The sequence below is a fragment of the Rana temporaria genome, chromosome 1, assembly GCF_905171775.1.
Source record: "Rana temporaria chromosome 1, aRanTem1.1, whole genome shotgun sequence".
Taxonomy (NCBI): domain Eukaryota; kingdom Metazoa; phylum Chordata; class Amphibia; order Anura; family Ranidae; genus Rana; species Rana temporaria.
In genome coordinates, this window is record NC_053489.1 from 83,600,759 (window position 1) to 83,625,158 (window position 24,400).

Here is a 24,400-nt window from a genome sequence, read left to right on the forward strand (position 1 = left end):
GGAACGGATCGGATGCACACGGACAGACGGTCCGTCTGCATCCGGTCCCCCATAGGGGACAGCGGAACAGAGACAGGGCGGTCCCTGCACTGTGTGCGGGGATCGCCCTATCCGCCGACAGCTCAGCGGGGATCCCCGCTGAACTTTGGCGGACACACGGAGCGGACCCAGAAACGGTCCGCTCCGTGTGAAAGAGCCCTTAACGTTACTTTATTCTTCCTTAGGAACAAATGTAGCAACTGCGACAGTTTACACATTTTTTCAATCGGGCAATCTGAATTCCATAGCGACTGAATCCGATGCAATTCCCAAAAAGTCAATACTTGTAGTAGGAAAAAAATTGTTTTTTCTTCCGCCAATGGAATACCAAAATATTTACAGACTCGCTGGAATGAGGACAATAGTTGCAAACAGTCGCTAGAGCCTTCAGGACCCAAAAACAAAAAATTGTCCAAATAATGGAAAAGATACTGTGAACTAGACACCATACTTACCACACACTCCAAAAAAGACGAAAATGCTTCAAAATAAAAACAAGAGAGTGAACAACCCATTGGTAGAGCTTTAGCTCCATAAAATTGATGATCAAAACAAATACCTAAAAAATTAAAACAACTGGGATCCAAAGGAAGAAGCCGAAACGCAGACTTAATGTCCGCTTTCGCCATTAAACTGTACTTTCCTAACAACCAGAGTTTTTTTTTTTTTTTTATGGAAGCATTGAATGTGCAAGACATGGATATTTTTTCGTCTGGGTTAATTTGATCATTAAAGGAAATACCAAATGGGAATGATAGAGGATGTATGAGCCGATGCTCGTTTAGTTCTTCTTTGGGAACCAAACCCAGGGAGGCTGGTCAAGCGGACCATCCATCCTATCGGCTTGAATTTCTTTAAGCAATTTGGGCCTTACCAAGTGAGGAGCGTCTGACAGATTTTAAATTCTCAACTATTACACACCCTGAACCTTCAAAACTAGGGAGCTGGAAACCTATCTTAAACCCAGTTAGTAGGGAGGCAATCCGTTGGTTTGGATAAATGCGTAACCATGGTAGCATTCTTGGAAGCATCACCGGTGTGGCTGCTTTTTGAAAACCCATCTCGTGAGTGCGCTTGTAACTTCCTACAACATTTTGCTATAGGGTGGTTTCCTGAGCAAAAAGCACACCCATGTTTTCTATTTGCATGCGGACATCCATCTACATTGTGAATCGTTGTATGCAAAACATAAACCTTTTTTAGAACCAGAGGGCGAGGCATTCTGAGCGCGTGCTGACATTACTGTTGGGCGTGCGCAAAAGCCTGCTTTTGTGGCAAAAATAATTCAGCCACAAACTTCCTTAGAACCCCACCGCAAAGACGGCTGAACAGACAGTTTTTGTCTGAAAGCATCATCATACGTTAACCATGACAGGCCACTAAAACTCCTGTATGCCTCCAATATAATATCAATATGTTGGAATAGCAAAGGACTTAAAGCAGAGGTTCACCCATACCTCACACATTTTCCCCTTCGCTTCATGCTCGTTTTGTCTAGGGGAATCGGCTATTTGTTTTAAAATATGATCCGTACTTACCCGTTTACGAGATGCATCTTCTCCGCCGCTTCCGGGTATGGGCTGCGGGACTGGGCGTTCCTTCTTGATTGACAGTCTTCCGAGAGGCTTCCGACGGTCGCATCCATCGCGTCACGATTTTCCGAAAGAAGCCGAACGTCGGTGCGCAGGCGCAGTATAGAGCCGCACCGACGTTCGGCTTCTTTCGGCTACGAGTGACGCGATGGATGCGACCGTCGGAAGCCTCTCGGAAGACTGTCAATCAAGAAGGAATGCCCGCTCCCGAAGACCCATACCCGGAAGCGACGGAATTAGATGCATCTCGAAAACGGGTAAGTACGGATCATATTTTAAAACAAATAGCCGATTCCCCTAGACAAAACGAGCAGGAATCTAAGGGGAGAAAATAAAAATAAAAAAAGGAATTGGGTGAACTCCCGCTTTAATTCAGGACATCTTTCACATGGTACACTGGCATATATTAAAAAGGCCGGCAACCAACTATGAAAAGATTTGATCTGAGGTTTGCGGCGTTCATCAATTTTATCATCTCTCCTCTCATATTTTTTTTCTCTAACAGGAGGAAGAACAGTGTTTAAATTTACATATTAATTTCTCCAAATCTTTTCTTTAGCTGATAAAGATAGATGGAAACCCAAAGGAGACAATAAGCAGGGCATACATTCTCAGTCAGCTCTGTCATGCATAGGCGCTGTAATATCACTAGATTCAGCCGCCAATGGTAAAAGGGGCTGAGGTGAAATTATAGTAGATGCTGCTGCTGACCATACCCCCGATACATCCTCCTCAACCCTTGCTGTACACTGCTGCTGAGACTTTAAAACTGATATGAGTTGTTCCAATATAGATAGTACAGGTAATTGGGATACAAAATCATACTGACCCTCAAGCCCCTGAGTACTACCTGCTCCAGGGGCCGTCATGGACGATGTGCACCACACAGGGATACTGCCAGCTCTTTTCTCCTCCTGGCGAGGTGACATGCTGGACCCGCGTCTCTCACCACTGTCCCACTGATAGCCTGACTGGCTAGCTGGTAAGCCTGACCGCGGGGGGGGGGGGGGGGTGTTTAACACTATCTGTTGCTGCATGTCTCTGCTAGAATAAACCTTAAACCTGTCAGCTGACCTGACCTAATTAACCACTCCTCACCTGCACTAGTAATTTTGAAAAAAACTACTACCTAGCCAAACTATAACCTGCACCCTTGTATCTTTAAACTTTGTGCCGATGCCATGACCCCATGAGGAAAGGGGGGCCTAAGCGGCTACCCCCTTTATTTCCCCATTACATGTTTTTGTGCACTGCAGTGCACATACAAGCACCCATATGTGAACCAGGCCTTAATCCTCTGCCCCTTAACTAAACAAACATTTGACACTTGCAATGCAGAGGGGCTCTAATGCATAGGCAGATTTATTTTTTCCTGAAGTTGGTCTTTAAATTCAACATATTTGTGTCTATTCAGCACCAAGAAACCCTCCTCTGTCAGATACAAACAGTCCTTAGTTAAGTTATAGAACAATGAAGATTTATGTGGTGCCCTTGGTGCAGGCAGTATACCAGTACTAGTCGGTACCAGGGCCCTCAGTTTCCCTCATTATTCATACACCCTTCCACAAGATCTTTATTGTATATTTTTACTTTGTTAAGCAGATAATGACATGACAAAATGAATAAAGTGATTACAGAGGACATCATTCTGCAAAGGACATCTAGAAACCATCAATTATCTCCTTACAGAACTGGTATGCCTGGTAAGCCCCCACGCTTGGACTATGCAGATTAACGCAGCTCAATGGACATGAGCCCTAAAAGAGACATAAAAATAAGTGTTCTATCCATTAATCCTTAGGCTGGCTATACCTAAACTAACTCAGTATGGATTGTGGGGAATATTGACATGGGACCTGTATAAGAACATACTGTATTTATTAGCGTATAAGACTCACTTTTTTACCCTGAAAATAGAGGGTAAACTGTGCCTGCGTGTTATACGCAGGGGGCTGTGGAAAGTTTTTTTTCCTGAAACTTCCCACTTAAAGTTAGGGTGCGTGTTATACGCCGATAAATACGGTACTTGTGGTTCTACAACTGCAAGAACTATCACAGGTGCTACATAAGCCGGGGGGGGGGGGGGTGTTTTACCAGCATCACCCTATTCTTTTAAAATTCAGATTAATCTAAACTATACAGGTTCCATGGTTAGAGTCAGTCTATGCTTATGTTCATGCAAGCAGCCCATGCAAGTAATACAAAGCAAAGGAATAGTGACCTGGAGTGGCATATGATAAGGGCATGTGACCTGGTATAGTTCAGGAAGGGGGGGGGGTCACTCATCCCCTCCCCTTTTCTGACCTGATGGGCTGCATGCTCAGATAAGGGTCTGGTGTGGATTTTCTGGGGGGCACTCCATTATTTTTAAAGTTTGGCATGTGGGTTTTCCCGCAAAATCCATTCCAGACCCAAAGGGCCTAATATGGATTTGAAGAAGGGGGGGGGCACTGTTTCCCCCCCCCCTTAATTTTTCATTGCCTTCCGTTCCTTTTTTTTCTACATTCAGCTGATGACTCACCAATTGATAAGAACACGGCAGCCTCCCTCACCTTAACAACCATGTTGTTTACTGGTTAAAGACACCAGCGGGCGCCTGCTCCTTAACAAGCAGCTATCTACAAGTTTAAGAACGCCAGCCGTAAAATTACCACAGGCTTTCACTACGAATGCCATAAAAAAAAATTGAAAACCTTGTGCAGTATCTTACTGCATACTCGGATGTGCCAAGATACCACTTTGTGAATGAAGCCCAATGTCTCATGAAAGGGAATCCCCCAACCTCTATACTTTCCCAGCACTTTCTTGCAACTCTTTGCTCCACTACCCTTCTCTTGCAGTTAGAGGAAGCACCTTTGGCACCAATTACAGACTAAGTCTTCGAGTATAATGCTACAAGCTTGACACGCCTATTTTTTTTTTGGGCAGTTTCTCCCATTCTTTATGAAAAGAAATTGGATCTTTATGGCCACACTTCAACGATAATATCTTTATTGGTAAAAATACATACAGCAAAGGATGAAATAGATCGCTAACCCCCTCTCTCCTGCACCGCTCTAATCCCCATAGATTTATGCCATGGGTCTTAAAAACTACGGCCCTCCAGTTGTTCAGGAACTACAATTCCCATCATGCCTAGTCATGTCTGTGAATGTCAGTGTGTTACAATGCCTCATGGGATGTGTAGTTCTACAACAGCTTGAGGATCCCCGATTTATGCAATGCATGAATCTATCTATGGTCGCTGCTGACACCCCTATTCAGGTGTCCGGCCTCTTTTTGGGCGCCAGGCACCTGAATTACTGTGGCGTTTTTTGGAAGCGCCCGATTAGAGCCAAAGGCTCCAATAGCCGCGCCAAAAAAGTGAACAGCGGGCACCATGCTGGGTGTTCGCTATTCACTCAGCTGAATGTTAGCAAAGCAAAGGAATTCCCTTTGTCAACACTGAATCCACCTCTCTACCAGATTGCCGGGTCTATTACCAGTCACCTGATTGGCTGAAACATCAGGCGCTGTGATTGGACGCCTGAGAGAGGATGGAAGAAGACATGGAGGACATGCAGAAAACTGCTGCTGACCCGCTCCAAGACAGGTAAGTGGTGGCTGCGTCCGATGGGGCACAGCGGCTGCGTCCGATGGGGCACAGCGGCTGCGTCCGATGTTTTTTCTTTGTTTGTTTGTGCCCCCCCCAAAAGAATTTGAGCACCAGCCACCACTGTCGCCAACATGTTTCACACCGTAACTACTGGTGCTTACTCATAGCCATCTTAGCTATGAGTAGAGCTCTTGTGGACATCCTTGGATCGAAAGGTGCAAGTATTGTGAGTGATGCTGCACACAGAAGGTTTTTTACCTTTATGCATAGAATGCCTTTACAACCACTTTAAAGAGGAAGTAAACCCTGATAGGTTACGGAGATGTTGCAAGCACCTACAGGTAAGCCTTAATCTAGGTTTACCATTAGGTGTAACCAGAGGAAGTACAACCACTTTAAATTGATGGCATTAGTTCCGTACATAGGTGCCTGTTCATAGAAATATAGCGGTTATGGGCAAAGGAAACCAAAGTCCACATTGTTTCTGAATTTAGATTTAAAACAAAGAACATTTAACTGGTTGCTATTGGCAGCCTCTTTTTACCTTTTTTTTTTTTTTTTTTTAAGTCCCAAAGAAATGCATTTGAATCTCTATACATACCTATACTGTACATCAGATTTGCATCAACCATACAGAAAAAGAGGGATTTGGGACCTTGTGTGTTTTGTTAAGAGCAGTTAGTGCAATAACCGCAGTCAGTAACCGCAGTCAGTTGCCTGGGGAGTCGATCATTATCTCCTCCATGAAATAATCCTGTTTATTATTAAACCAAACCAGTGTGTACTGTACTTTATGTTCAGAGAACTTCTCCAAACATTGCTGATGCTGTCCCAGAACACAATAGGAATGTAATATGGGAAGGTTGTGCTGGAGAAACTAATGGCATCACAAGGAGACCAGATCACATTGCTTCACATGTGTAGAAACCAGTCTGACCAGTTCAGCAGGATCTACTACTTTCTGGCTACCATTTAACCTCACTAAGCAAACAACTATTCTACTACCATGAGGTGTAGCAAAATGTGTGCTCGCATTTTTGTATTTTATTATTCTTGGGGCGGTAATTGCAGGTATTTTTCCGCACCCAGGAGAGACAGCTTTAGCGTATATATTGATTGACAAAATGACCGTTATTTGTTTTATTGCACTTTACCCTGTGCTGATGCTATATTTTCTACAATTTATAATAGTTTGAAATAACAAAATGTTGATTCTGAAAAGATAAAACATATATTATAATTATATATATATATATATATATATATATATATATATATATATATATATATATATATATATATATATCTCCTCAAAGCATGGGGAATTTCCCCTCGGGGGGACAATTTATAACAGGGACTGCACAACACCACTGCTGTCTGGTATTCAGCACTAGGATACGCTCACCACAAGCTACATTTTATGGCCCATTCCTAAAATCGTATTTCGCACTTTGGAACGGACACCCCATAGCTTTCTCTCTGCGTAAAGAGAAACTAAATGCAACATTTAAAAAAACTTACAAACAGGCAGGCCATTTATCGCAGAAGAGACAAGCAATGTCTCTTCTGCAATAAAAAAAAAAACCTGCCCAATTGCTGTCTTCTGTGTCATGCAAAGTGAGCCATGCATGCGTGGCTCAGTTTACATTGCCATCACAGTGCCATTATGCCAGATGCTGCAACTCTTACAAGATTGCCGAAGCCTGGCACCCGGAAGGGGCTGGGGAGAAGATGCTGGTGAGGAACCCCTTGTGGACTTCGGAGTGTTGGGAAAGAGGGAAGTATGGTGCCTTTAGTTCCACTTTAATGCGACAGAGAGAGCTTCATGATTGGTCACAGGACAAATACAACTTTTTAATCTTCTCAGCGGAAACACAGACTGCAAAAAATAACTTGATATTGCTTCCAAACCTCACAATTTCATTCAACACTAAAGAAAAAAATGGCTTTAGATCTTATTCGCAGGCTGAGTATCATCAGGTGGCTCTAACCTTGCCAGCATTCTTCTGCCCCAAAATGTTAAGGTACAAAATTCCACAGGTATAGGGGAACATGCGACACAAAATCTCTACCTCACACAATTCAGCTCTCAGTACTTGGGCAGACAATCACCAGTCTTGAAGCCCTGTACACACGGTCCAGAATCTCGTCAGGAAAAAAAAAGTTGTTTTTCCCGACGAGATTCTTGGCAAGATTCTCTTGCCGGCCGAGTGTACACACGGGCCATTCAAAAGAACGCAATGACGTCAGACTACGACAAGCATGCGCTCGTCACAGTCGATGACGTCGCCGCCATTTTTGCTGCACCCTATCTATGCCTTGGAAGCTACCGCGCATGCGTCAAAGTCATTTCGAGCATGTGTGGGTTTCCATGTAGAGGTAAGTATACACACGCTCGGGTTTCTCGGCAGGAAAACAGAGAATTTCACGACGAGAAAATAGAGAACAGGTTTTCTAATTTTCTCGTCTAGATTCTGGGCAGTTTTCTTGACGAGAAACCTCAAAGCCTCGTACATATGCATGGTTTACTCGGCAAGAAAGCTCTGCCGGCAGCTTTCTTGCCAAGAAAACCGTGCGTGTGTACAAGGCTTTAAGAAACTTTCATAAATTTACATAGGAGTCTCAGAGTGTGCCAATGCAGTGTAGGTGGTGGGGAGAGACTGGAGAGGTAAAAGCAAGCACCTAAGTCTTCTGGTCTTGGATATGGTGGGAAGGGTGTTAAATTTTTCCTGCTGCCGACGTCAACACAGAAGTGAAAACCTCCCGAAAATTATGGGAAGGTCTCCATTGGAAGACATCCTCTCTACAGTTTCTGTGGCAAAGGTAACATTTTGGAATTCTCCTCACTTTTTCCCTCTGGTGACAATGGCACACAGGATAAACAGTAAAAGGTAGAACTTCCCCAAAACAGGGAAAAAAAAAAAAAAACAATAATAAAACCTTGATAGGAGGTTCTAACTTTTCCACACACTATCCGAAACTAGAAAACATATTTTGTCTGGAGTTCTAATTTAAAGTAAATCTTTCCTGTAAATGATGCACAAATGCAAGGTTCTGGGTGCTTCACCACCCTGTCCCTTACCCGACAGTCATAATGAATGGACACCAACTCCGTGCTAGTTCTCTATCCGTTTTGAAGTCAATTTTGATGACTGAACAACATGTTAACATGGTGACTGGACACAAGCTCTTTTCCGTACAGCCAACACTCCAAGCCCATTCACACTTTAGAGTGCTACGTTGCAATAAGGCAGCCTATTCGTTTTTAAAGGGTTGCCAATGTACCTCAAAACATGCTCTCCAATAAAACCAATAACAGTTGACTTTTCCTCCCCCCCAGTACTAAATGTGGTAATGTTTACTCCCACTCGCTTCTCGGCATTTTGGCTAAGATCAAGTGTAGTATCTGTTCTTATCAGTTGCCAGTAGGTGGTGCTATGCCAACCGTCCTGAGTACATGGCGAGGTGGAAAGGGATGGCAGTTGGCAGATGCTAAACCTGCTGGCGTGGAGGTGGAAGCCTTCCGATTTGGACGGAGAACCATGAGGTCGAAGATGAGGGGCCGGGCCCCTGGCCTCTGGCCTGGATTCTGTGGTACCTGCCCCGGTCAGTTGTTCGGGAGAGAACACTAGCTCCTCCTTCCCCTTGGGGGGGAGCGGTTAGTATTTCCCGAACGTGATTAGGTGGGAGTAGCCTATTGGCATGGGCTCTCCCCAATCTTTTAGAGCTCCTACCTTCCTATATACACACACACAATATACATTACACACAGCTATAATCTTGGGATTTTTTTTTTTTAAAAAACACAAATTTTTACATACTGTCCCTGGTTTTTCTGAGGCTGTCAACCCTGATGGGGCCCCCTAGTGGCATGGGGCCCTCAGGCAGTGCCTGAATGGTCAGTCCGCCCCTGAGCCCATGAATGAGCCCTCGAGGTTGATGGGCAGAAGTATTCATAAACAAACTTGTTAAAGGATGTTCAATGTCTTAATTCAGGTGCTTTCTGCTATGGTTGGCAACACAGAGAAAGGCAGGTATACATTGCAGAGTGGGCTGCTCACAGGGTACAATGGACCATAAAAGGAGCAGATGGGGAGGAGGGGAGGATTTTGTTCAAACTGTACCGGGTACAGAGGCAGCAGGCTGCAAGACTTCGGGGGCGAGTATATTAAGGTCTCTCAACTCCAGCTCCCAAATATCCCTCAACAAGTCTCTAATTTCTCCAATTTTGCAAAGGTGGTTTAATCGACCTCCCTACCTGGCAAGATATTTGGGCAAAAAAAACAAATGAGAAATTATTTCACCTATTTACCCACACAATGAGATCTTATTGGTTCCAGTGCGATTCTGCACCTCGCCCTTTGCCCAGCCTCACTGAACACACCTGTAATTCTCCACATTTCACAAGAGGAAGTGAAAGTCACACATCTGATTTTTTCTGCCACATCAAGTAATCCTATATCCTTCATGTGAGCTCAGTCACTAGATACTTATGTAACTGGTATCATATGCCACACATTTCTACTATTCATCACAAACCTCTACTAGTGATTTCACCTACAAAATGTGACCTCTGATAACACTTGACGTCATGTATTTCGGTCATGCTACTTATCTGCTCCACCAACAATATTAAGAACTATGCGTGAAAACGCCCTATAAAAACCAGGACTGCTGATTGTGTGCGACGACCTGACACTGCATGTGCCTCTCTCTCTGACAGCGCATTATTGCCTGGTCACTTCATAACTTAGCAACCAAAAGAGTAGCAATTTAAGTTCTGTGTTTAGTAACTTGGCCACCACCCTAAATGTAAGCACTGGGGACACACCAAGAAAAGCATTGTACATTCTAAAGGGGGATTTACAATGGGCGACAAAAAATAAAATGGATGAGATCCCATCCGTCAAAGTCTAATGTTTCTACCATGAGGCAGGGGAAAACTTGTGCCTCGGGTTGCACTTTCTAGACAAACGACGGGACATCTTGTCACTTGTCTGTGTTGCAGTTTTTGTTGCCACAGACACCAAGGAAACAGCATAGAGAGAAACATCAGAACCTTCATCCCTTTGCTCACTCCTGTCAATGCAAGTGAAAATGCCTGGAGTCATAGGATACATGTGTATTTTGGGTGTAACATGGGGCAAGAGACCAACCAAACACCACCACCCCTTCCTAGGACAGGGGGCGTGGGGGGGGGGGGGGATTCTTCCGCCTCACAGATCCATGAATGAAGGAACTACAAGTCCCATATTCTACTGCATGCAGCACATGCAACTGTTGTAGTTCTCAACAGAACCCAAGTGCAGTGATCACCACGCTCATTGTCCATTGAAACTACCTTCAGCTCTCTAACCAAAACTCCATACTTCAGTACAGATGAAGATCTGGGAGGAAAAGTCTGCAGGAGATTGGCGTTACATATGCGATCCTCTGATCAAGGTCTTAATGCTCTGCAGGCTGATTGGCAGAAAAAAGAATAAATGTACTTTTTTCCTGCAAATAGTATGATTTTTTATTTATTTTTTTAAAGGGTGGACTTTGCCTTTAAAACACAGTGATAATACAAGAAAAAAGCTCAAAACCCATTCCCTGCTCTTTTAGTCATCATCTCAGTTCCCATCCACCATGCCATGTATTGCTGCTGCCCTTATGGAAATCCTAGTAGTACTTCCGGGTATGGGGCACATGTACACATCTCCATGCCATCACATAGTACACTGCCCAGTGCCTGAACAGACAACTGCTAGGACTGAGTGTTGTCATATTAAAAAGGTTGGTGCCCATTGAGAAGCAGAGAAAGCTTTGGCCATAATCAGCTGGCTATACAGCCAACTCTGCATAGCAAGAAATGTTTGCTTGAATATTAAACAGATGGTTTAGAAGATCACTATTGATGGCCAAACCTATTGAAGGCTAGATCACTTACAAAGCCTTGGGTGTCCCTAAAGGATAAGTTCACCCTTTGTGAAAAAAATAAAAAAAGGCAAATATTTTTGCAGAGGGGACATTTTTTTTCCCCCCTAAGGAGCCTGGACAGCATTGCACCTGTGATCAGGGGTGCAATGTCAGACTCCTGCTGACAAGCCGCCATGCAGCTTTCAGCCCATATGGACTCTTTACAAGCTAAAGGGCTAGTTAACAAAATACAAAGATATCAGCCACAATTTGACAGTAGTTGTAGTTCCTGCATTCACAGGGACCTGTAAACGAATGATGCGGCCAAGTGGGTGGAGCCGAGCTGTGTAGTTTTCAAATAGTGACAGCGGGTGTGGGGAGAAGATCCCCCAATTGCTATCTCGAACAGGAAATGAAAAGAAATCTCTCTGAAAATGGTAATCAGAAAGTAGAGAAGGTGAATCTCCCCAGTGAGGACACAGACAGCAATAGAAACCCAACAAGCAGGCACTTGTTGGATGCAGCCAGGGCCTGCGTCCCACTGTGCTGGAAATCCCCTCGTCCGCCGATGGGAGCCATGTGGCTGCGGAAGGTAGACGAGATTGGTTGGATGGAGGACCTGGTCCTGTCTAAGCAAAATAGGAGCGAGCTTTGCACCCAGACCTGGCAATTATGGAAGATGTTTCAGTACTCCGAGGAGGGCCAGGCCCTCAGAGGAGAATCACTGACCCCCCTAAGTCAAAATCCACCCCCCCCTTGGATACGTAGCCCTGATGACGGAGACCGTCACGGAGAAAGGAACCGCTAGTCAGCGGTGGTGGTCCATGCTTGCGAACTCCCAACCCCCCCCCCCCTATCCTTCACCCCCGACATTCATCCCTACTCTCACCACTTCACCTCTCACTTTATTTCTCTCCCCTCTCTCACCATTCCCCCTCTTTCCTGGACTGCGCACCGTATAGAGCCGACTCGCGGTTGGCTACTTTCGGAAAGTCGTGACGTGACGCGCCTTATCCGCCGGTGGGAGTTTTTTTTCAGGCACGTCAATCATATGGACGAAGTCTGTGGGAGCGAGTACCCGGAAGCCAGGAGGAAAATAGCGATAATACCGTATGTACACCCCCCCAAAAAAAAATAAAAAAATAAAACACATACTTTTCATGTTTGAGTCATACTAAATGTAATGCTAGATACTTGTTTTTTGGGTGAACCTGCGCTTTAAGACAGTAAACCGACTTCTGAGGCGACTTCCATTGAAATCAATGGGTACAAGTTGCCTAGAAGTCGGATTGAAGTAGTACAGGAACCTTTTCTGAAGTCGGAACAACTTCACTAGTGTGTATTAAGACGGCTCCCATTCACTTCCATTCATTTTCTTGACCGCACGACTTGGGGCAACTTGAAGTCGGATCCCAGGTCGCCCCAGTGTAAAACCGGCTCTTAATGCACAGATCTAAATTCCAACCAAGCAGACACATAAAAAAAGATTAAAGCGGGAGTTCACCCATTTATTAATTTTTTTTTTTTTCTCCCCTTAGATTCCTGCTCGTTCGGTCTAGGGGAATCGGCTATTTGTTTTAAAATATGAGCAGTACTTACCCGTTTTCGAGCTGCATCTTCTTCCGTCGCTTCCGGGTATGGGTCTTCGGGAGCGGGCGTTCCTTCTTGATTGACAGTCTTCCGAGAGGCTTCCGACGGTCGCATCCATCGCGTCACTCGTAGCCGAAAGAAGCCGAACGTCGGTGCGGCTCTATACTGCGCCTGCGCACCGACGTTCGGCTTCTTTCGGAAAATCGTGACGCGATGGATGCGACCGTCGGAAGCCTCTCGGAAGCCTGTCAATCAAGAAGGAACGCCCATTCCCGCAGCCCATACCCGGAAGCGACGGAGAGGATGCATCTCGTAAACGGGTAAGTACTGCACATATTTTAAAACAACTAGCCGATTCCCCTAGAGAAAACGAGCAGGAATCTAAGGGGAAAAAGTGCCCTCTAAGGGTGAACCCCCGCTTTAACTACAAGCTTATTCAAATATTACCCGACTTCATTTAAAATTCAAACTTGCTGTTAGGAAAATAACATGAATTTTTTGCGGTCTGCAGAGCCATTACCACACTTCTGAGGACAAACCAGGATAGCAGAAAAAAACGTACAGCATTATCAAAATACATAATCTGCCATTGCTGGAAATGCTAGTTGCCTGGATGTCATGCTAATCCTTTTTATGTGTGCAATATACTTTATAGTGTGCGTGTGCACACACAAACACACAATATATAAACAATATGACCACTGACAGGTAAAGTGAATAACAATTATATATCAGACAGGAGGCTCATATCTTGCATTAATCTTTCCACTTTAATGCTCATAGCAGAAACATTTTACATTAAAAAACAAACTTAAAACTACATTTCCCATCAGTCCCAGCGTCCATATGACCCCCGCCCTCAGGGGAACCGAGCCTATAACTAGGACTGTCCTACTGTAAATCCTCCTCTTTCTTTCTGCTCATGGCAGAGATAAGTATATTATATATTTCTTGATACTGTATGTCCAGTTTAGACAGGAGTGTTTTACATCTTATTTTATCTTAAGTTTATTTAATTTACTTATTTAAATTATCTAATTTATCTATTTTAGATTTATTGTAATTTCTTATTTTCTTGATTATTACTGTTTCTACTTAAATTATTCCTCACTAGAGTATTCTAGTTTATTGTTATTATTATTAGCCATCTTGTTTTCAGGGTTTAGGATTTTCCCCTAGAGCTACTGCTCGGCTCACCGCTGCCTCTGCGGTGCTCGTTTTTCTTCTAGGGACAGGGCAGTCTTGCCTCCATTATCCCCCTCGTCCCCCCTCCTCCCTGTCACTAGCCGGAGTTTTTCCCGGGCTCTGGGCAGAGGAAGGGGGGCGATACCTGGCGCGCTCTCTCTCCTCAGCGTCGTCCAGCCAATTACAGTCTCACAGCCGAGATCTCGCGAGATCTCGGGCTGCGCTTTAGACTGTAAACGCCGCTTCCTCACCGCACGCCAGTCTGCTGGCTGGGCGGTGAGGAGAGCGGTACGGTTCTTCCTTATAAGATAGATTTTGTTCACTAGAGCGGAGCACTCGATCATAGAGTGGTCTGCTATTGCTTACCATATTATAATTGATCCTTAAATCCTTTATTCTGCCTTTTCATATTTGCATAACTATCTTTATTAACCCATAGAGCATATAGCTCAGGGTAGTGTGCCTTGCCTTCATTTTAATTAATAGTATACAACTGTTTCCAGACAGAAGTCATAGTTAACCCTTATTACCAGGTTTTTCCTTCTCCTATTAATTATGGCAGAAGAAATTAATATACCCATGGATGGCTCTTCAGGCTTAACCCCTGATAACCCACAACTTTTAACTGCTGCTCAAATTCAAGAGCTTATTAGCAGCTCTATCCAAGCAGCCCTAGCCTCTCATCCCAATCCGTCCACCACTCATCCTGAGGTTGTGAAAAAGGGTAAGGCCCTTTACAAGCGCAAGCACTTGCTCGCTTGCCCCGACTCCCCGGCAGGGGAAGTACAATTCATGCTTGACGCAGGACCCCCCACGGCCTGCCGCCCCAACCACCCAGAGGGTGTACGACCCTTAACGTATAAGGAGTCCTCCCAGAAAAGGTTTAAATCCACCCACCGATCTAAACCAGACTCTTTTAATGAAGACTCAGATAACGCCTCTGAGGAATCTCTGATCGCTGCATCAGAGGAGTATGACTCCGACATAGGAGACTCTGGGCATGAGTTCACGGAACTTGGGGCTAATTCAGATTTACCATCTGAGACTATTTTAGACTCGCTAGGCGAGCCATTTTTCAACCCAGAGGGCATTTCTCATCCCAGATCTGGGGACTGGACACCTCTCCCACAGGTGGCCCAGTACGTAGAACACTGGACACGGAAAGGTCTAGATAGGGTCAATAGAAATGAATTAAGGGCGGAATGTCCGAGACCCGTTATTCCAAAGAAAGTAGCAGTCACACCCGAGATCGATCCGGTGCTGCTGAAATATCTGACCAAATCTGGTAAACAAGCAAAAAAGGGCATTGAACGCTCGTTTAAATCGATCCAGGATCGTATCCTAGACCTGTTAGGCCCCCTAACAAAAATATTAAATCTCTCGGAGCAGGCAGCTTCCACTGAGGGCCCAGTAGACCTAACTCAATTACGGGGATGGGCTCAGAGAGCCATTTGCTTATTAGGCTCAGCAAATACGGCCTGCGCCGTTGAACGCCGCAGGTCAATCCTTATGAAACTAGACCCGCAACTCTCCCATTTGGCGGAGTCAGAACCGGGTCCCTCTGCAGAAGGTCTCCTCTTTGGAGAAGACCTAATGAAAAATATCAACAGGTTTGTGGGTCTGTTCAACAGCCTTGATAAGGCCCAAACTTCGTTAAAGAAATCAGGCTCAGGGTCCAAGGTTTTTGGTAGGGCCGGCAGAGGAAGAGGCCGATCTGCCGGTCGGAACAATTATTTCAGGGCCTATCCTAGAGCGGCCGCTCAACCTTACGCGCCCATGCACCAGCAATACTCACTACCAGTGGCACAACCAGCGCCATTTTTTCCTCCCAGAGGACGCCCATGGAGAGGACGCGGGGGCAGAGGTTTTCCCAGATCACGCCCATCCACGGGTAAGTGCCCTACAGAATTGTTTTTCTCACATACCGATAGGGGGCAGACTGAGACATTTTATCCACGTCTGGCACACGATTACGGCAGACGCTTGGATATTATCGACAGTAACAGGTTTCAACATAGATTTCACCTTCCACCCAACCATGTCGGGGCTTCCACACCCCATTCAGTTTTCCGAACAAAATATTTGTCTTATAGACGACGAAATTCAGGATCTGGTTGCAAAGCAAGCCATAGTGGAGGTAGATCCCTTATCCCCCGGGTTTGTCAGCAGCCTATTCTTAGTAAAGAAGAAAGGCGGAGGACATCGCCCCATTATAAATCTAAAAAGCTTGAACCAATTCGTGACGTACCGTCACTTCAAGATGGAAGGGATTCACTTACTAAGAGATCTACTCTCTCAAGGGGATTGGCTGGTCAAGATAGACCTGAAAGATGCCTATCTGACGATCCCCATGCACCAATCTTCTCAGATTTTTCTACGGTTCCTATGGGGGGGCCGTATGTGGCAGTTTACCTGTCTCCCCTTCGGCCTTTCCTCGGCTCCATGGTGCTTCACCAAGGTAATGAAGCCTGTGGTAGCGGCTCTGAGATGCAGAGGAGTGCGTCTGATAATTTATCTAGACGACCTCCTTATCATGGCCCACTCAAAATCGCAAGCCGAACTACACAAACTATGGGCAGTATCACTGTTAGAGGAACTAGGTTTTCTTATCAACCTCAAGAAGTCTGTGCTAACCCCAGCTCAGGAAATGGAGTTTTTAGGTTTCACAATAGACACCAGACAGGCAGTCTTACGCTTACCACAATCAAAACTGTCCCTGATTCGGAAGGAGATCAGGACAGTTTTACGCAAGGGTCAGATATCATTGAGAACCCTTGCACGCATTGTCGGACTATTATCAGCCTCTATCCAGGCTATTTTCCCGGCTCCTCTACATTACCGAGCCTTACAACGCCTCAAAACTTTACATTTGAGACGAGGCCTAGGTTATTCGGACAAGGTCTCCCTTTGTGCGGAATCAGAGAAGGAGCTACGTTGGTGGCTCCACCACGCCATAGAATGGAATGGCAAGACTATTTTCAGTTCGCGACCGGATGTCATTCTAGAATCCGATGCGAGCCGACAGGGCTGGGGTGCCCGTTGCGGACAAGCCTCCACAGGGGGGACTTGGTCCTCCGACGAGTCATCCCTTCACATCAATGCGCTGGAACTCTTGGCGGCTTTCTTCGCCGTCAGGAGTTTTCTCTCCAAGAGGTCCAGATGTTGCGTTCTCTTACGCATGGACAACGTGGCGGCAGTGCAATACATCAACCACCTAGGAGGCGCAAAATCCAAGATGTTAGCGGACATCGCGTCCGACTTCTGGAATTTCTGTCTTTCCAGGGACATCCTACCAGTGGCGGAATACATCCCCGGGGTTTCCAATTATGTGGCAGATTGGAACTCCCGTTATCTGTCAGACGCCAGCGATTGGACGTTGGACAGATCGGTTTTCCTGGTAATACAGGAACTCTGGGGTCCGTTCCACACAGACCTTTTCGCCTCCAGACTCAACCGCCAACTGATTCACTTCTTCAGTTGGAGGCCAGATCCGGAAGCAACAGCGGTGGATGCTTTCCTCCAGGTATGGCCGAAGGGCGTACACTATGCCTTTCCTCCCTTCTCGTTGATAACCAGACTTCTCTTACACATCATGAGTCAGTCTGCGACGGTGGCGCTGATCACTCCCTGGTGGCCGACGCAACCGTGGTTCCCTCTGGTCCTGGGTATGTCGATCGACTACCCCAGACTCCTCCCACACTCAACTCTGCTTTTGACGAACCCGTCCAAAGGCCCGCACCCCTTGCTGTTGGAGAACAGACTACCGCTGCTTGCCTGGTTAGTCTCGGGGTGCCAGAGGCAAGTGCAGACCTTTCTCAATCGGCTAGAGATCTTCTCGCCTTGGCCTGGGCCCCAGGGACTAGATCGGCATATCGATCTGCCTGGGGGTTGTGGGTCCGTTGGTGTGATCAACGACAGGTTGATCCCATTCATGCCCCTGTTTCCTCGGTCGTAAATTTCCTCGCGGAATTTTACGAGCTGGGGAGATCATACAGTTCCCTGAACGTTTATAGGTCAGCTATATCGGCTTATCATTGTCCGGTAGATGCTACTCCTATAGGCAAACACCCACTTGTGTGTCGTTTACTTCGCGGCGTCAAATACAAACGCCCGCCTCGTCCACGATACCATTCTACTTGGGATGTATCCAAAGTACTTCAATTGTTTTCTTCTTGGGAAGACAATGATCACTTATCCTTGAAGTGCCTATCCCTAAAACTCACCACCCTGTTATGTTTAATTTCCATTAAACGTGTATCCGATGTCAGAGCTTTAGACATTTCTAGGCGTCAATTCTCGCCGGAAGGGGTCAGGTTCTCGGTGGTTCGCAGGACTAAAACCAATCTACACACGGTTTTTTACCCTTTCTTTCCAGCGTATCCGCGTCTTTGTGTGGCCCGTTGTCTACAGACATACGAGTCCCTCACTTCGACGTTTCGTTCTCCAGATTCCTCCCAGTTATTGATATCCTTTGTGCAACCACATCGGCCGGTATCTTCAGCTACCCTAGCCAGATGGGTACGGTCAGTCATGGAGCTAGCAGGTATTGATACATCTCTTTTTGGAGCTCATTCCACCAGGGGCGCAATGGCCACTAAGGTGTTTACGACAGGGGGATCTTTGTCAGATCTCTTATTGGCGGCTGACTGGTCTTCAGAGGCAACTTTTCGCCAATTTTACTTCAGGCCTGAAGATCATGTATCCTTATCCGTCCTCACCGCTTAGCTTGTGGGTGGGTGACCTCCACCTTCTTTTAAGGGATTCTGGAATGTATTACAGGTATGATAAGTATGTTAGTATTTCAGGAGGTTGACATATTGTACAGCTTTGAACTTGCAAGATATGAGCCTCCTGTCTGATATATAATTCTAGATTTTCCTAGTAGGTGACGGAAAATATTGATTATATGAAGACAGGAGGCGAGTATCTTCCCTCCCTACCCACCCTATTACGGTTGTTTATCTTATTTTTTCAGGATACTGAATATCATCCCAGATTCCGGTGGCGATTGTTGAAACGATCCTGTGTTCCCCGTTGGGACGAAATCGTCGTTATGTTCTCCCGGTTGGAGTTCTGTTGACTACATGAGTGTCTGCAGTGGTTACTTACGCTGACATCGACGCAGGTTTGACCGGCTGGTCGAAGAGTTGTAATGATGTTTTTCCTCGAAATCGTCCGGTTTGGGCATTCGCTTACAGAAAGAGGAGGATTTACAGTAGGACAGTCCTAGTTATAGGCTCGGTTCCCCTGAGGGCGGGGGTCATATGGACGCTGGGACTGATGGGAAATGTAGTTTTAAGTTTGTTTTTTAATGTAAAATGTTTCTGCTATGAGCATTAAAGTGGAAAGATTAATGCAAGATACTCGCCTCCTGTCTTCATATAATCAATATTTTCCGTCACCTACTAGGAAAATCTAGAATTATCTTGCGTCAATGGCTCTTGCAAGTGGGTAGGATAGATTATGCAGCAAGTGAACATGTTTTTCCTGAAGTTGAGGGAAGGGTAATGCCCCGTACACATGACCAATTTTCCTGCCGAAAAAAAAAATTTGAAAAAAAAAATAAAAATAAAAAAATGGTTGTCCCAACGAAATTCCTCTCAAGCCTGCCTTGCATACACACAAAAGTCCAGTGAACTTTTGACTGCAAAGAGCGCGGTGACATAAAAGACTACGACTCACCGACAAAATGAAGTTCTATGCTTCCGAGCATGCATGTTTTTCCCCCACTAGGATTTTTTTCTGACGGGTAAAAAATAAATCCTGCTTTTTTTTCCCCGGCAGTTTTCCTGTGGGAAAAAGTCAGATGGAGCATACACACGGACGGAATTCCCAACGAAAAGCTCTCATCGCAGTTTTTCCGATGGAAAACCGGTCGTGTGTACGGGGAATAAGCATAAGGATTTGAGTGACTTTGACAAGGGACAAATTGCAATGGGCAGAACACAGAGTCAGAGAAACTCCAAAAACTGCAGCACTTGTGGGATGTTCCCAGTCTGCAGTGGTCAGGACCTACCAAAAGCGATCCAAGGAGGAAAACTGGGATCAGGTCAAGAGCAGTCAATGGTCACTGATGCAGGCATAGAGGGAAGGCTGGCATATATAGTCTAATCCAATAGAAAAGCAATTGGAGCTCAAATTGCTAGAAAAGTTAAAGAGGAGCTCCAGGCACCCCCCCAAAAAATGTAATTCTTCAATCGGCTTCGGGTGTAGGCGCTGGCATCTCTAGTAAGGGAAAAAGGAAGTGAAGCCTTGCGTCCTTAATGGCCGGTTTCCTTCTATGCATGTGTGAAACGCATTGTACCTTGTGATTGGTCCTGTAATCTTCTGGGACCAGTGATGCGTCCCAGAAGACTGCAGGGGGAAGGAGAGGGGGGCAGAACTTCTGGCTCAGATTGCAGTTTGTGATCTGATCTGAAAATGGTAGTGGGTACCTGCTACCCGGTTCTCCCTCAAAAGTGGCAAATATAGCAGAGGAGGGTGGGGGGAGGGGGGTTTCAAACAAGTGGAACTTGCCCTTTTGGGTGGAGCTCTGCGTTAATGCTGGTTCTCATAGAAAGGTGTCAATACATACAATGCATTGCAACTTGTTGTGTATGGGGCTGCCTAGCTGCAGATAGATCGCAGGTACAATGTCAGGCTCCTGCTGACTATCAGGCTTCATTTCCATGGACGTTTTTACAGCCACTTTTCTGAGCTTTTTTTGCAGCTTAAAAACTGCTCTCCATGTTAGTTTATGGCCTCATGCCCACCATGACGTTTTTGAGCTGTAGATGGCTGAGCCGTTTTTAAAGCAGGGGGGGGGGGGGGTTCACCCTAAAAAAACATTTTTTTTTTCTAGCATGCCATCAAGCATACTAGCGCGATCTACAGTACACCTTTCTTTTATTTTTTAGCGCCGTACTCACTGTTTACTGCCGTAATGAAGTTTCAGACTTCCCGCGGGGAATGGGCGTTCCTATGCACAGGGAAGATGATTGACGGCCAGCTATGGCGCGTCACGCTCCCAGAAGATAGCCGAAATAGGACTTGCCTCTTCACGGCGCCTGCGCAGTCAGCTCCGATGTCTGTGCGCAGGCGCCGTATAGCGGCGTGAAGAGGCAAGTCCTATTTCGGCTATCTTCGGGGAGCGTGACGCGCCATAGCCGGCCGTCAATCATCTTCCCTGTGCATAGGAACGCCTATTCCCCGTGGGGAGTCTGAAACTTCACTACAGTAGTAAACTGTAAGTACGGCGCCAAAAAATAAAAGAAAGGGTGTACTGTAGATCGCGCTAGTATGCTTGATGGCATGCTAGAAATTCGTTTTTAGGGTGAAACACCGCTTTAAGCTGCAAAAAAAAACAGGACCAGTGCGTTCTGAAGCTCCAGCCTTAGAGCTGTAAAAACACCAGACGTTAAAAAACGCTCAAAAACGCTACCGCTGCGTTTTTGAGCTCCAGCTCAAAAAAAAAAAAAAAAAACATGGACAGGCGTTTTTAAGCTGTAAAAAAGGCTAAAAAAAAGTGGCTGTAAAAACGTCCATGGAAATGAAGCCTCAGTGTATCGGTGTGCCCATACCTCCAATACAGTCAGGCAGTTATTTCAGTCCAGGAAACTCAATGGACTACCCAGCAGCACCCTTGCAGTTTGAGAACTACAAGCTGTCAGCCACAAAGGATAAAGGTACTTGTAGGCATTAATTTGCAGAACTGAATGAATGATGCGGCCATGTGGGTGTATATCTGTACAGCTTCACGGTTTTTAAATTGTGACAGCGAGTATGGGGACAAGATCCTTGACTCACTGTCTCAGAGAGGGAGGAGAGCTGCAGGAGCTGGAACATGTTCACCCAGCCTTTAATTATTTATCTTTTAGCTACCTATATAGTCATATGTAGGCTCCAAAGTGCTGGCCCTGCATTTTAAAGCGGTCTTAGGCCTTCTGCACACAGGTATTTGGTCATCTCTCCTGGACGCCTTGACTCCTGGCAGCACCGTTATGGCAGAAAAAACGCTGGACACTTGTAAATGTGTGTACACGTGTCTAGGCGCGTTTAGGCGTGTAAAGCTCTTGAGTGTTCATTCATTTCATTGGCCAGAATAATTTTGTTGAAATTAATGCTCAAGCATTTGATGCATCAACATTTTTTCTGCCAAGACGCTAACAGATGGGCATTTTCTGTGAGGCAGTCAGCAATGAGAGCCCTAATTTCAGCCCCTGTCTGTTTTATACAATGGATTTCCCATACACTGGATAAAGTGGGAGTTGGTGGAAATTCTGAGTACAATACACTGGGAGATGACGAGTGTGAATGCCAATCCCACACATTCCAAGCTCACGACTTAGAGCAGGAAATGGAGTACACCTGCTGCCGGACGGAGGGCGTGATCACCACCTCTACATTGTACAGACACCATTCTAGTCGGAATGCTTTGATAAAAATGATAGATACGGGGAAAGGATTATACAAAATGGGATAAGATACAAAGAAGCACATTCACGTATTTATGAACATAAAAGCCAGATGAACAGTGACAAGGTGCAGATTGCACTATCTCATGGCAATGAGGCTTCTAGGAGTTGTCAAATTACAGACAGAGACTTTCTCCTGCCAAGATCCTCACACGTTACTTATGTATGGAAATCACACGTTGCTTCTGTAACCGGATCCAACATGCAGCTTTTTAGTCACCCTGCATTTTCTATTAGAGAACTGCAGGTTATTCTGATGAAACAGATTGTACCTCATTTAAAACTCGAAAAATCTTACCTGTACAAGCTGTGCCTAGTATCAACATGGCCATAGATCTTGCAATCCGATGGTACACTTCCCTTTAAGGTCACCATACATGTTACAATCTAAACGTACAATCATAGTTGGCCATAGTAGTAGTTGTGGTACAGAGAGGTTGACAACCTTATTGCTGGTCTCATACATGTATATCAAGCTGTACTTTCTACAAAACGATCACTTTGAGATTTTTAATGAATATAGCCATTATTAATCATTCATTACTCAATCAAACCTGTTGTGAAGTCGCATCCTGTTTAAGCCAATCACACAGTACATACAGCAGCCAATCAATTCCAAAATGATTACTTTTCAGTATTTGATTTTCCTATAAACTTTTACATTTGCGCCGCATTCGCAGTCTGCGTTCAGGGCTGATCATTCGCTGCATGAGTGATCACATTGATTGGATGTGGAAGCCAACAGCCTCCCATTGCTTTAAATGAGGTTCCCTCCCGTAGCAAATTAGGGGACCCACAGAACTACAGCCACATGTATTCAAAGACCAACTTTCCCCAAACCCACACTGGAGCCCATTCACACTAATGGAAGGTGTGCAGAGCAACTCTATGGCACCTGCTACAGCCACATGTATACAAAGACCAACTTTCCTCATTCACACTAATGGAAGGTGTGCAGAGCAACTCTATGGCACCTGCTACATCTACATGAAGACAGTATACACATCAAATCCCAGGGGTAACTGGGGAAGATCAGGGATCAATTATCAAATCAAAGTCAGATCAGAGATCACTTATAATACAGGATCATTAAATCCAAGTCAGTTCTGAGCTCACTTATAATACAGGATCATTAAATCAGAGATCACGTATAATACAGGGCCACTAAATCCAAGTCAGATCAGAGATCATTTATAAATACAGGATCATTAAATCCAAGTCAGATCAGAGATCACTTATAATACAGGATCATTAAATCCAAGTCAGATCAGAGATCATTTATAAATACAGGATCATTAAATCCAAGTCAGATCAGAGATCACTTATAATACAGGATCATTAAATCAGAGATCACTTATAATACAGGGCCACTAAATCCAAGTCAGATCAGAGATCACTTATAATATAGGATCATTAAATCCAAGCCAGATCAGAGATCACTTATAAATACAAGATCCTTAAATCCAAGTCAGATCAGAGATCATTTATAAATACAGGATCATTAAATCCAAGTCAGTTCAGAGATCACCTACAAGAGTTTATTACTAACATCCAGGATCATTAATCCAAGTCATAGATGAGCAGATCCCCTGATCCCTTCCATGGACACCCCACTGAGTCTATGGACTGCTCTCACCTGGAGGACTCCCAGCAGCAGCAGCTGTCCCCGGCCGTGCACTCAGCACAAGAGAAGAGATGATGTGGGAATGGATGGAGGAGAGTCCCTGTGCACCTCCCTCCTCACATTACACTCAGTGCTGGGAGTGGCCCAATGGGAAGGAGATGTCATGTGTCTGATAATGGGATCCTACATGACTTCTGGCTGTAAAATCATCATCTGCTATAACCTCTGACTCTAACAAGCTGATCCCATTCACAGGATCCTCCTGAATTTGGGATATTTAAACCCAGGAGAATTGATCTGGGAACTATAGGCTCACTATGCAAGCCGCTTAGGGCCCCACAAAGCTGCGGAGGGCCCCCCAAATTACTAAAATTACCCGCCTGGCGAGAAGAAATTTTCGGCCCCTCACCCCGCTTCTCAACTC

At 45.3% G+C, this 24,400-nt stretch overlaps 1 protein-coding gene and 1 pseudogene across 2 annotated transcripts in view; one reads left to right on the forward strand and one right to left on the reverse strand.

Annotated features, from left to right (window-relative positions):
- Window positions 1-24,118, reverse strand: part of ELOVL7 (ELOVL fatty acid elongase 7) — a 69,220-nt gene extending 45,102 nt beyond the window's left edge. Inside the window, exon 1 of one of the 2 annotated variants that reach the window (XM_040339698.1) lies at window positions 23,989-24,118. Coding sequence is in view for 1 of the 2 variants with exons in the window: in XM_040339692.1 (XP_040195626.1) it covers window positions 23,885-23,913 (29 nt within the window). In the remaining variant the exon portion in view is untranslated. Of the gene's footprint in view, window positions 1-23,884; window positions 23,929-23,988 lie in introns of those variants that run through there. The other variant, XM_040339692.1, reaches the window with a different exon arrangement.
- Window positions 8,594-8,729, forward strand: LOC120925246 (annotated as a pseudogene).
- Window positions 24,119-24,400: the final 282 nt, after the last annotated feature.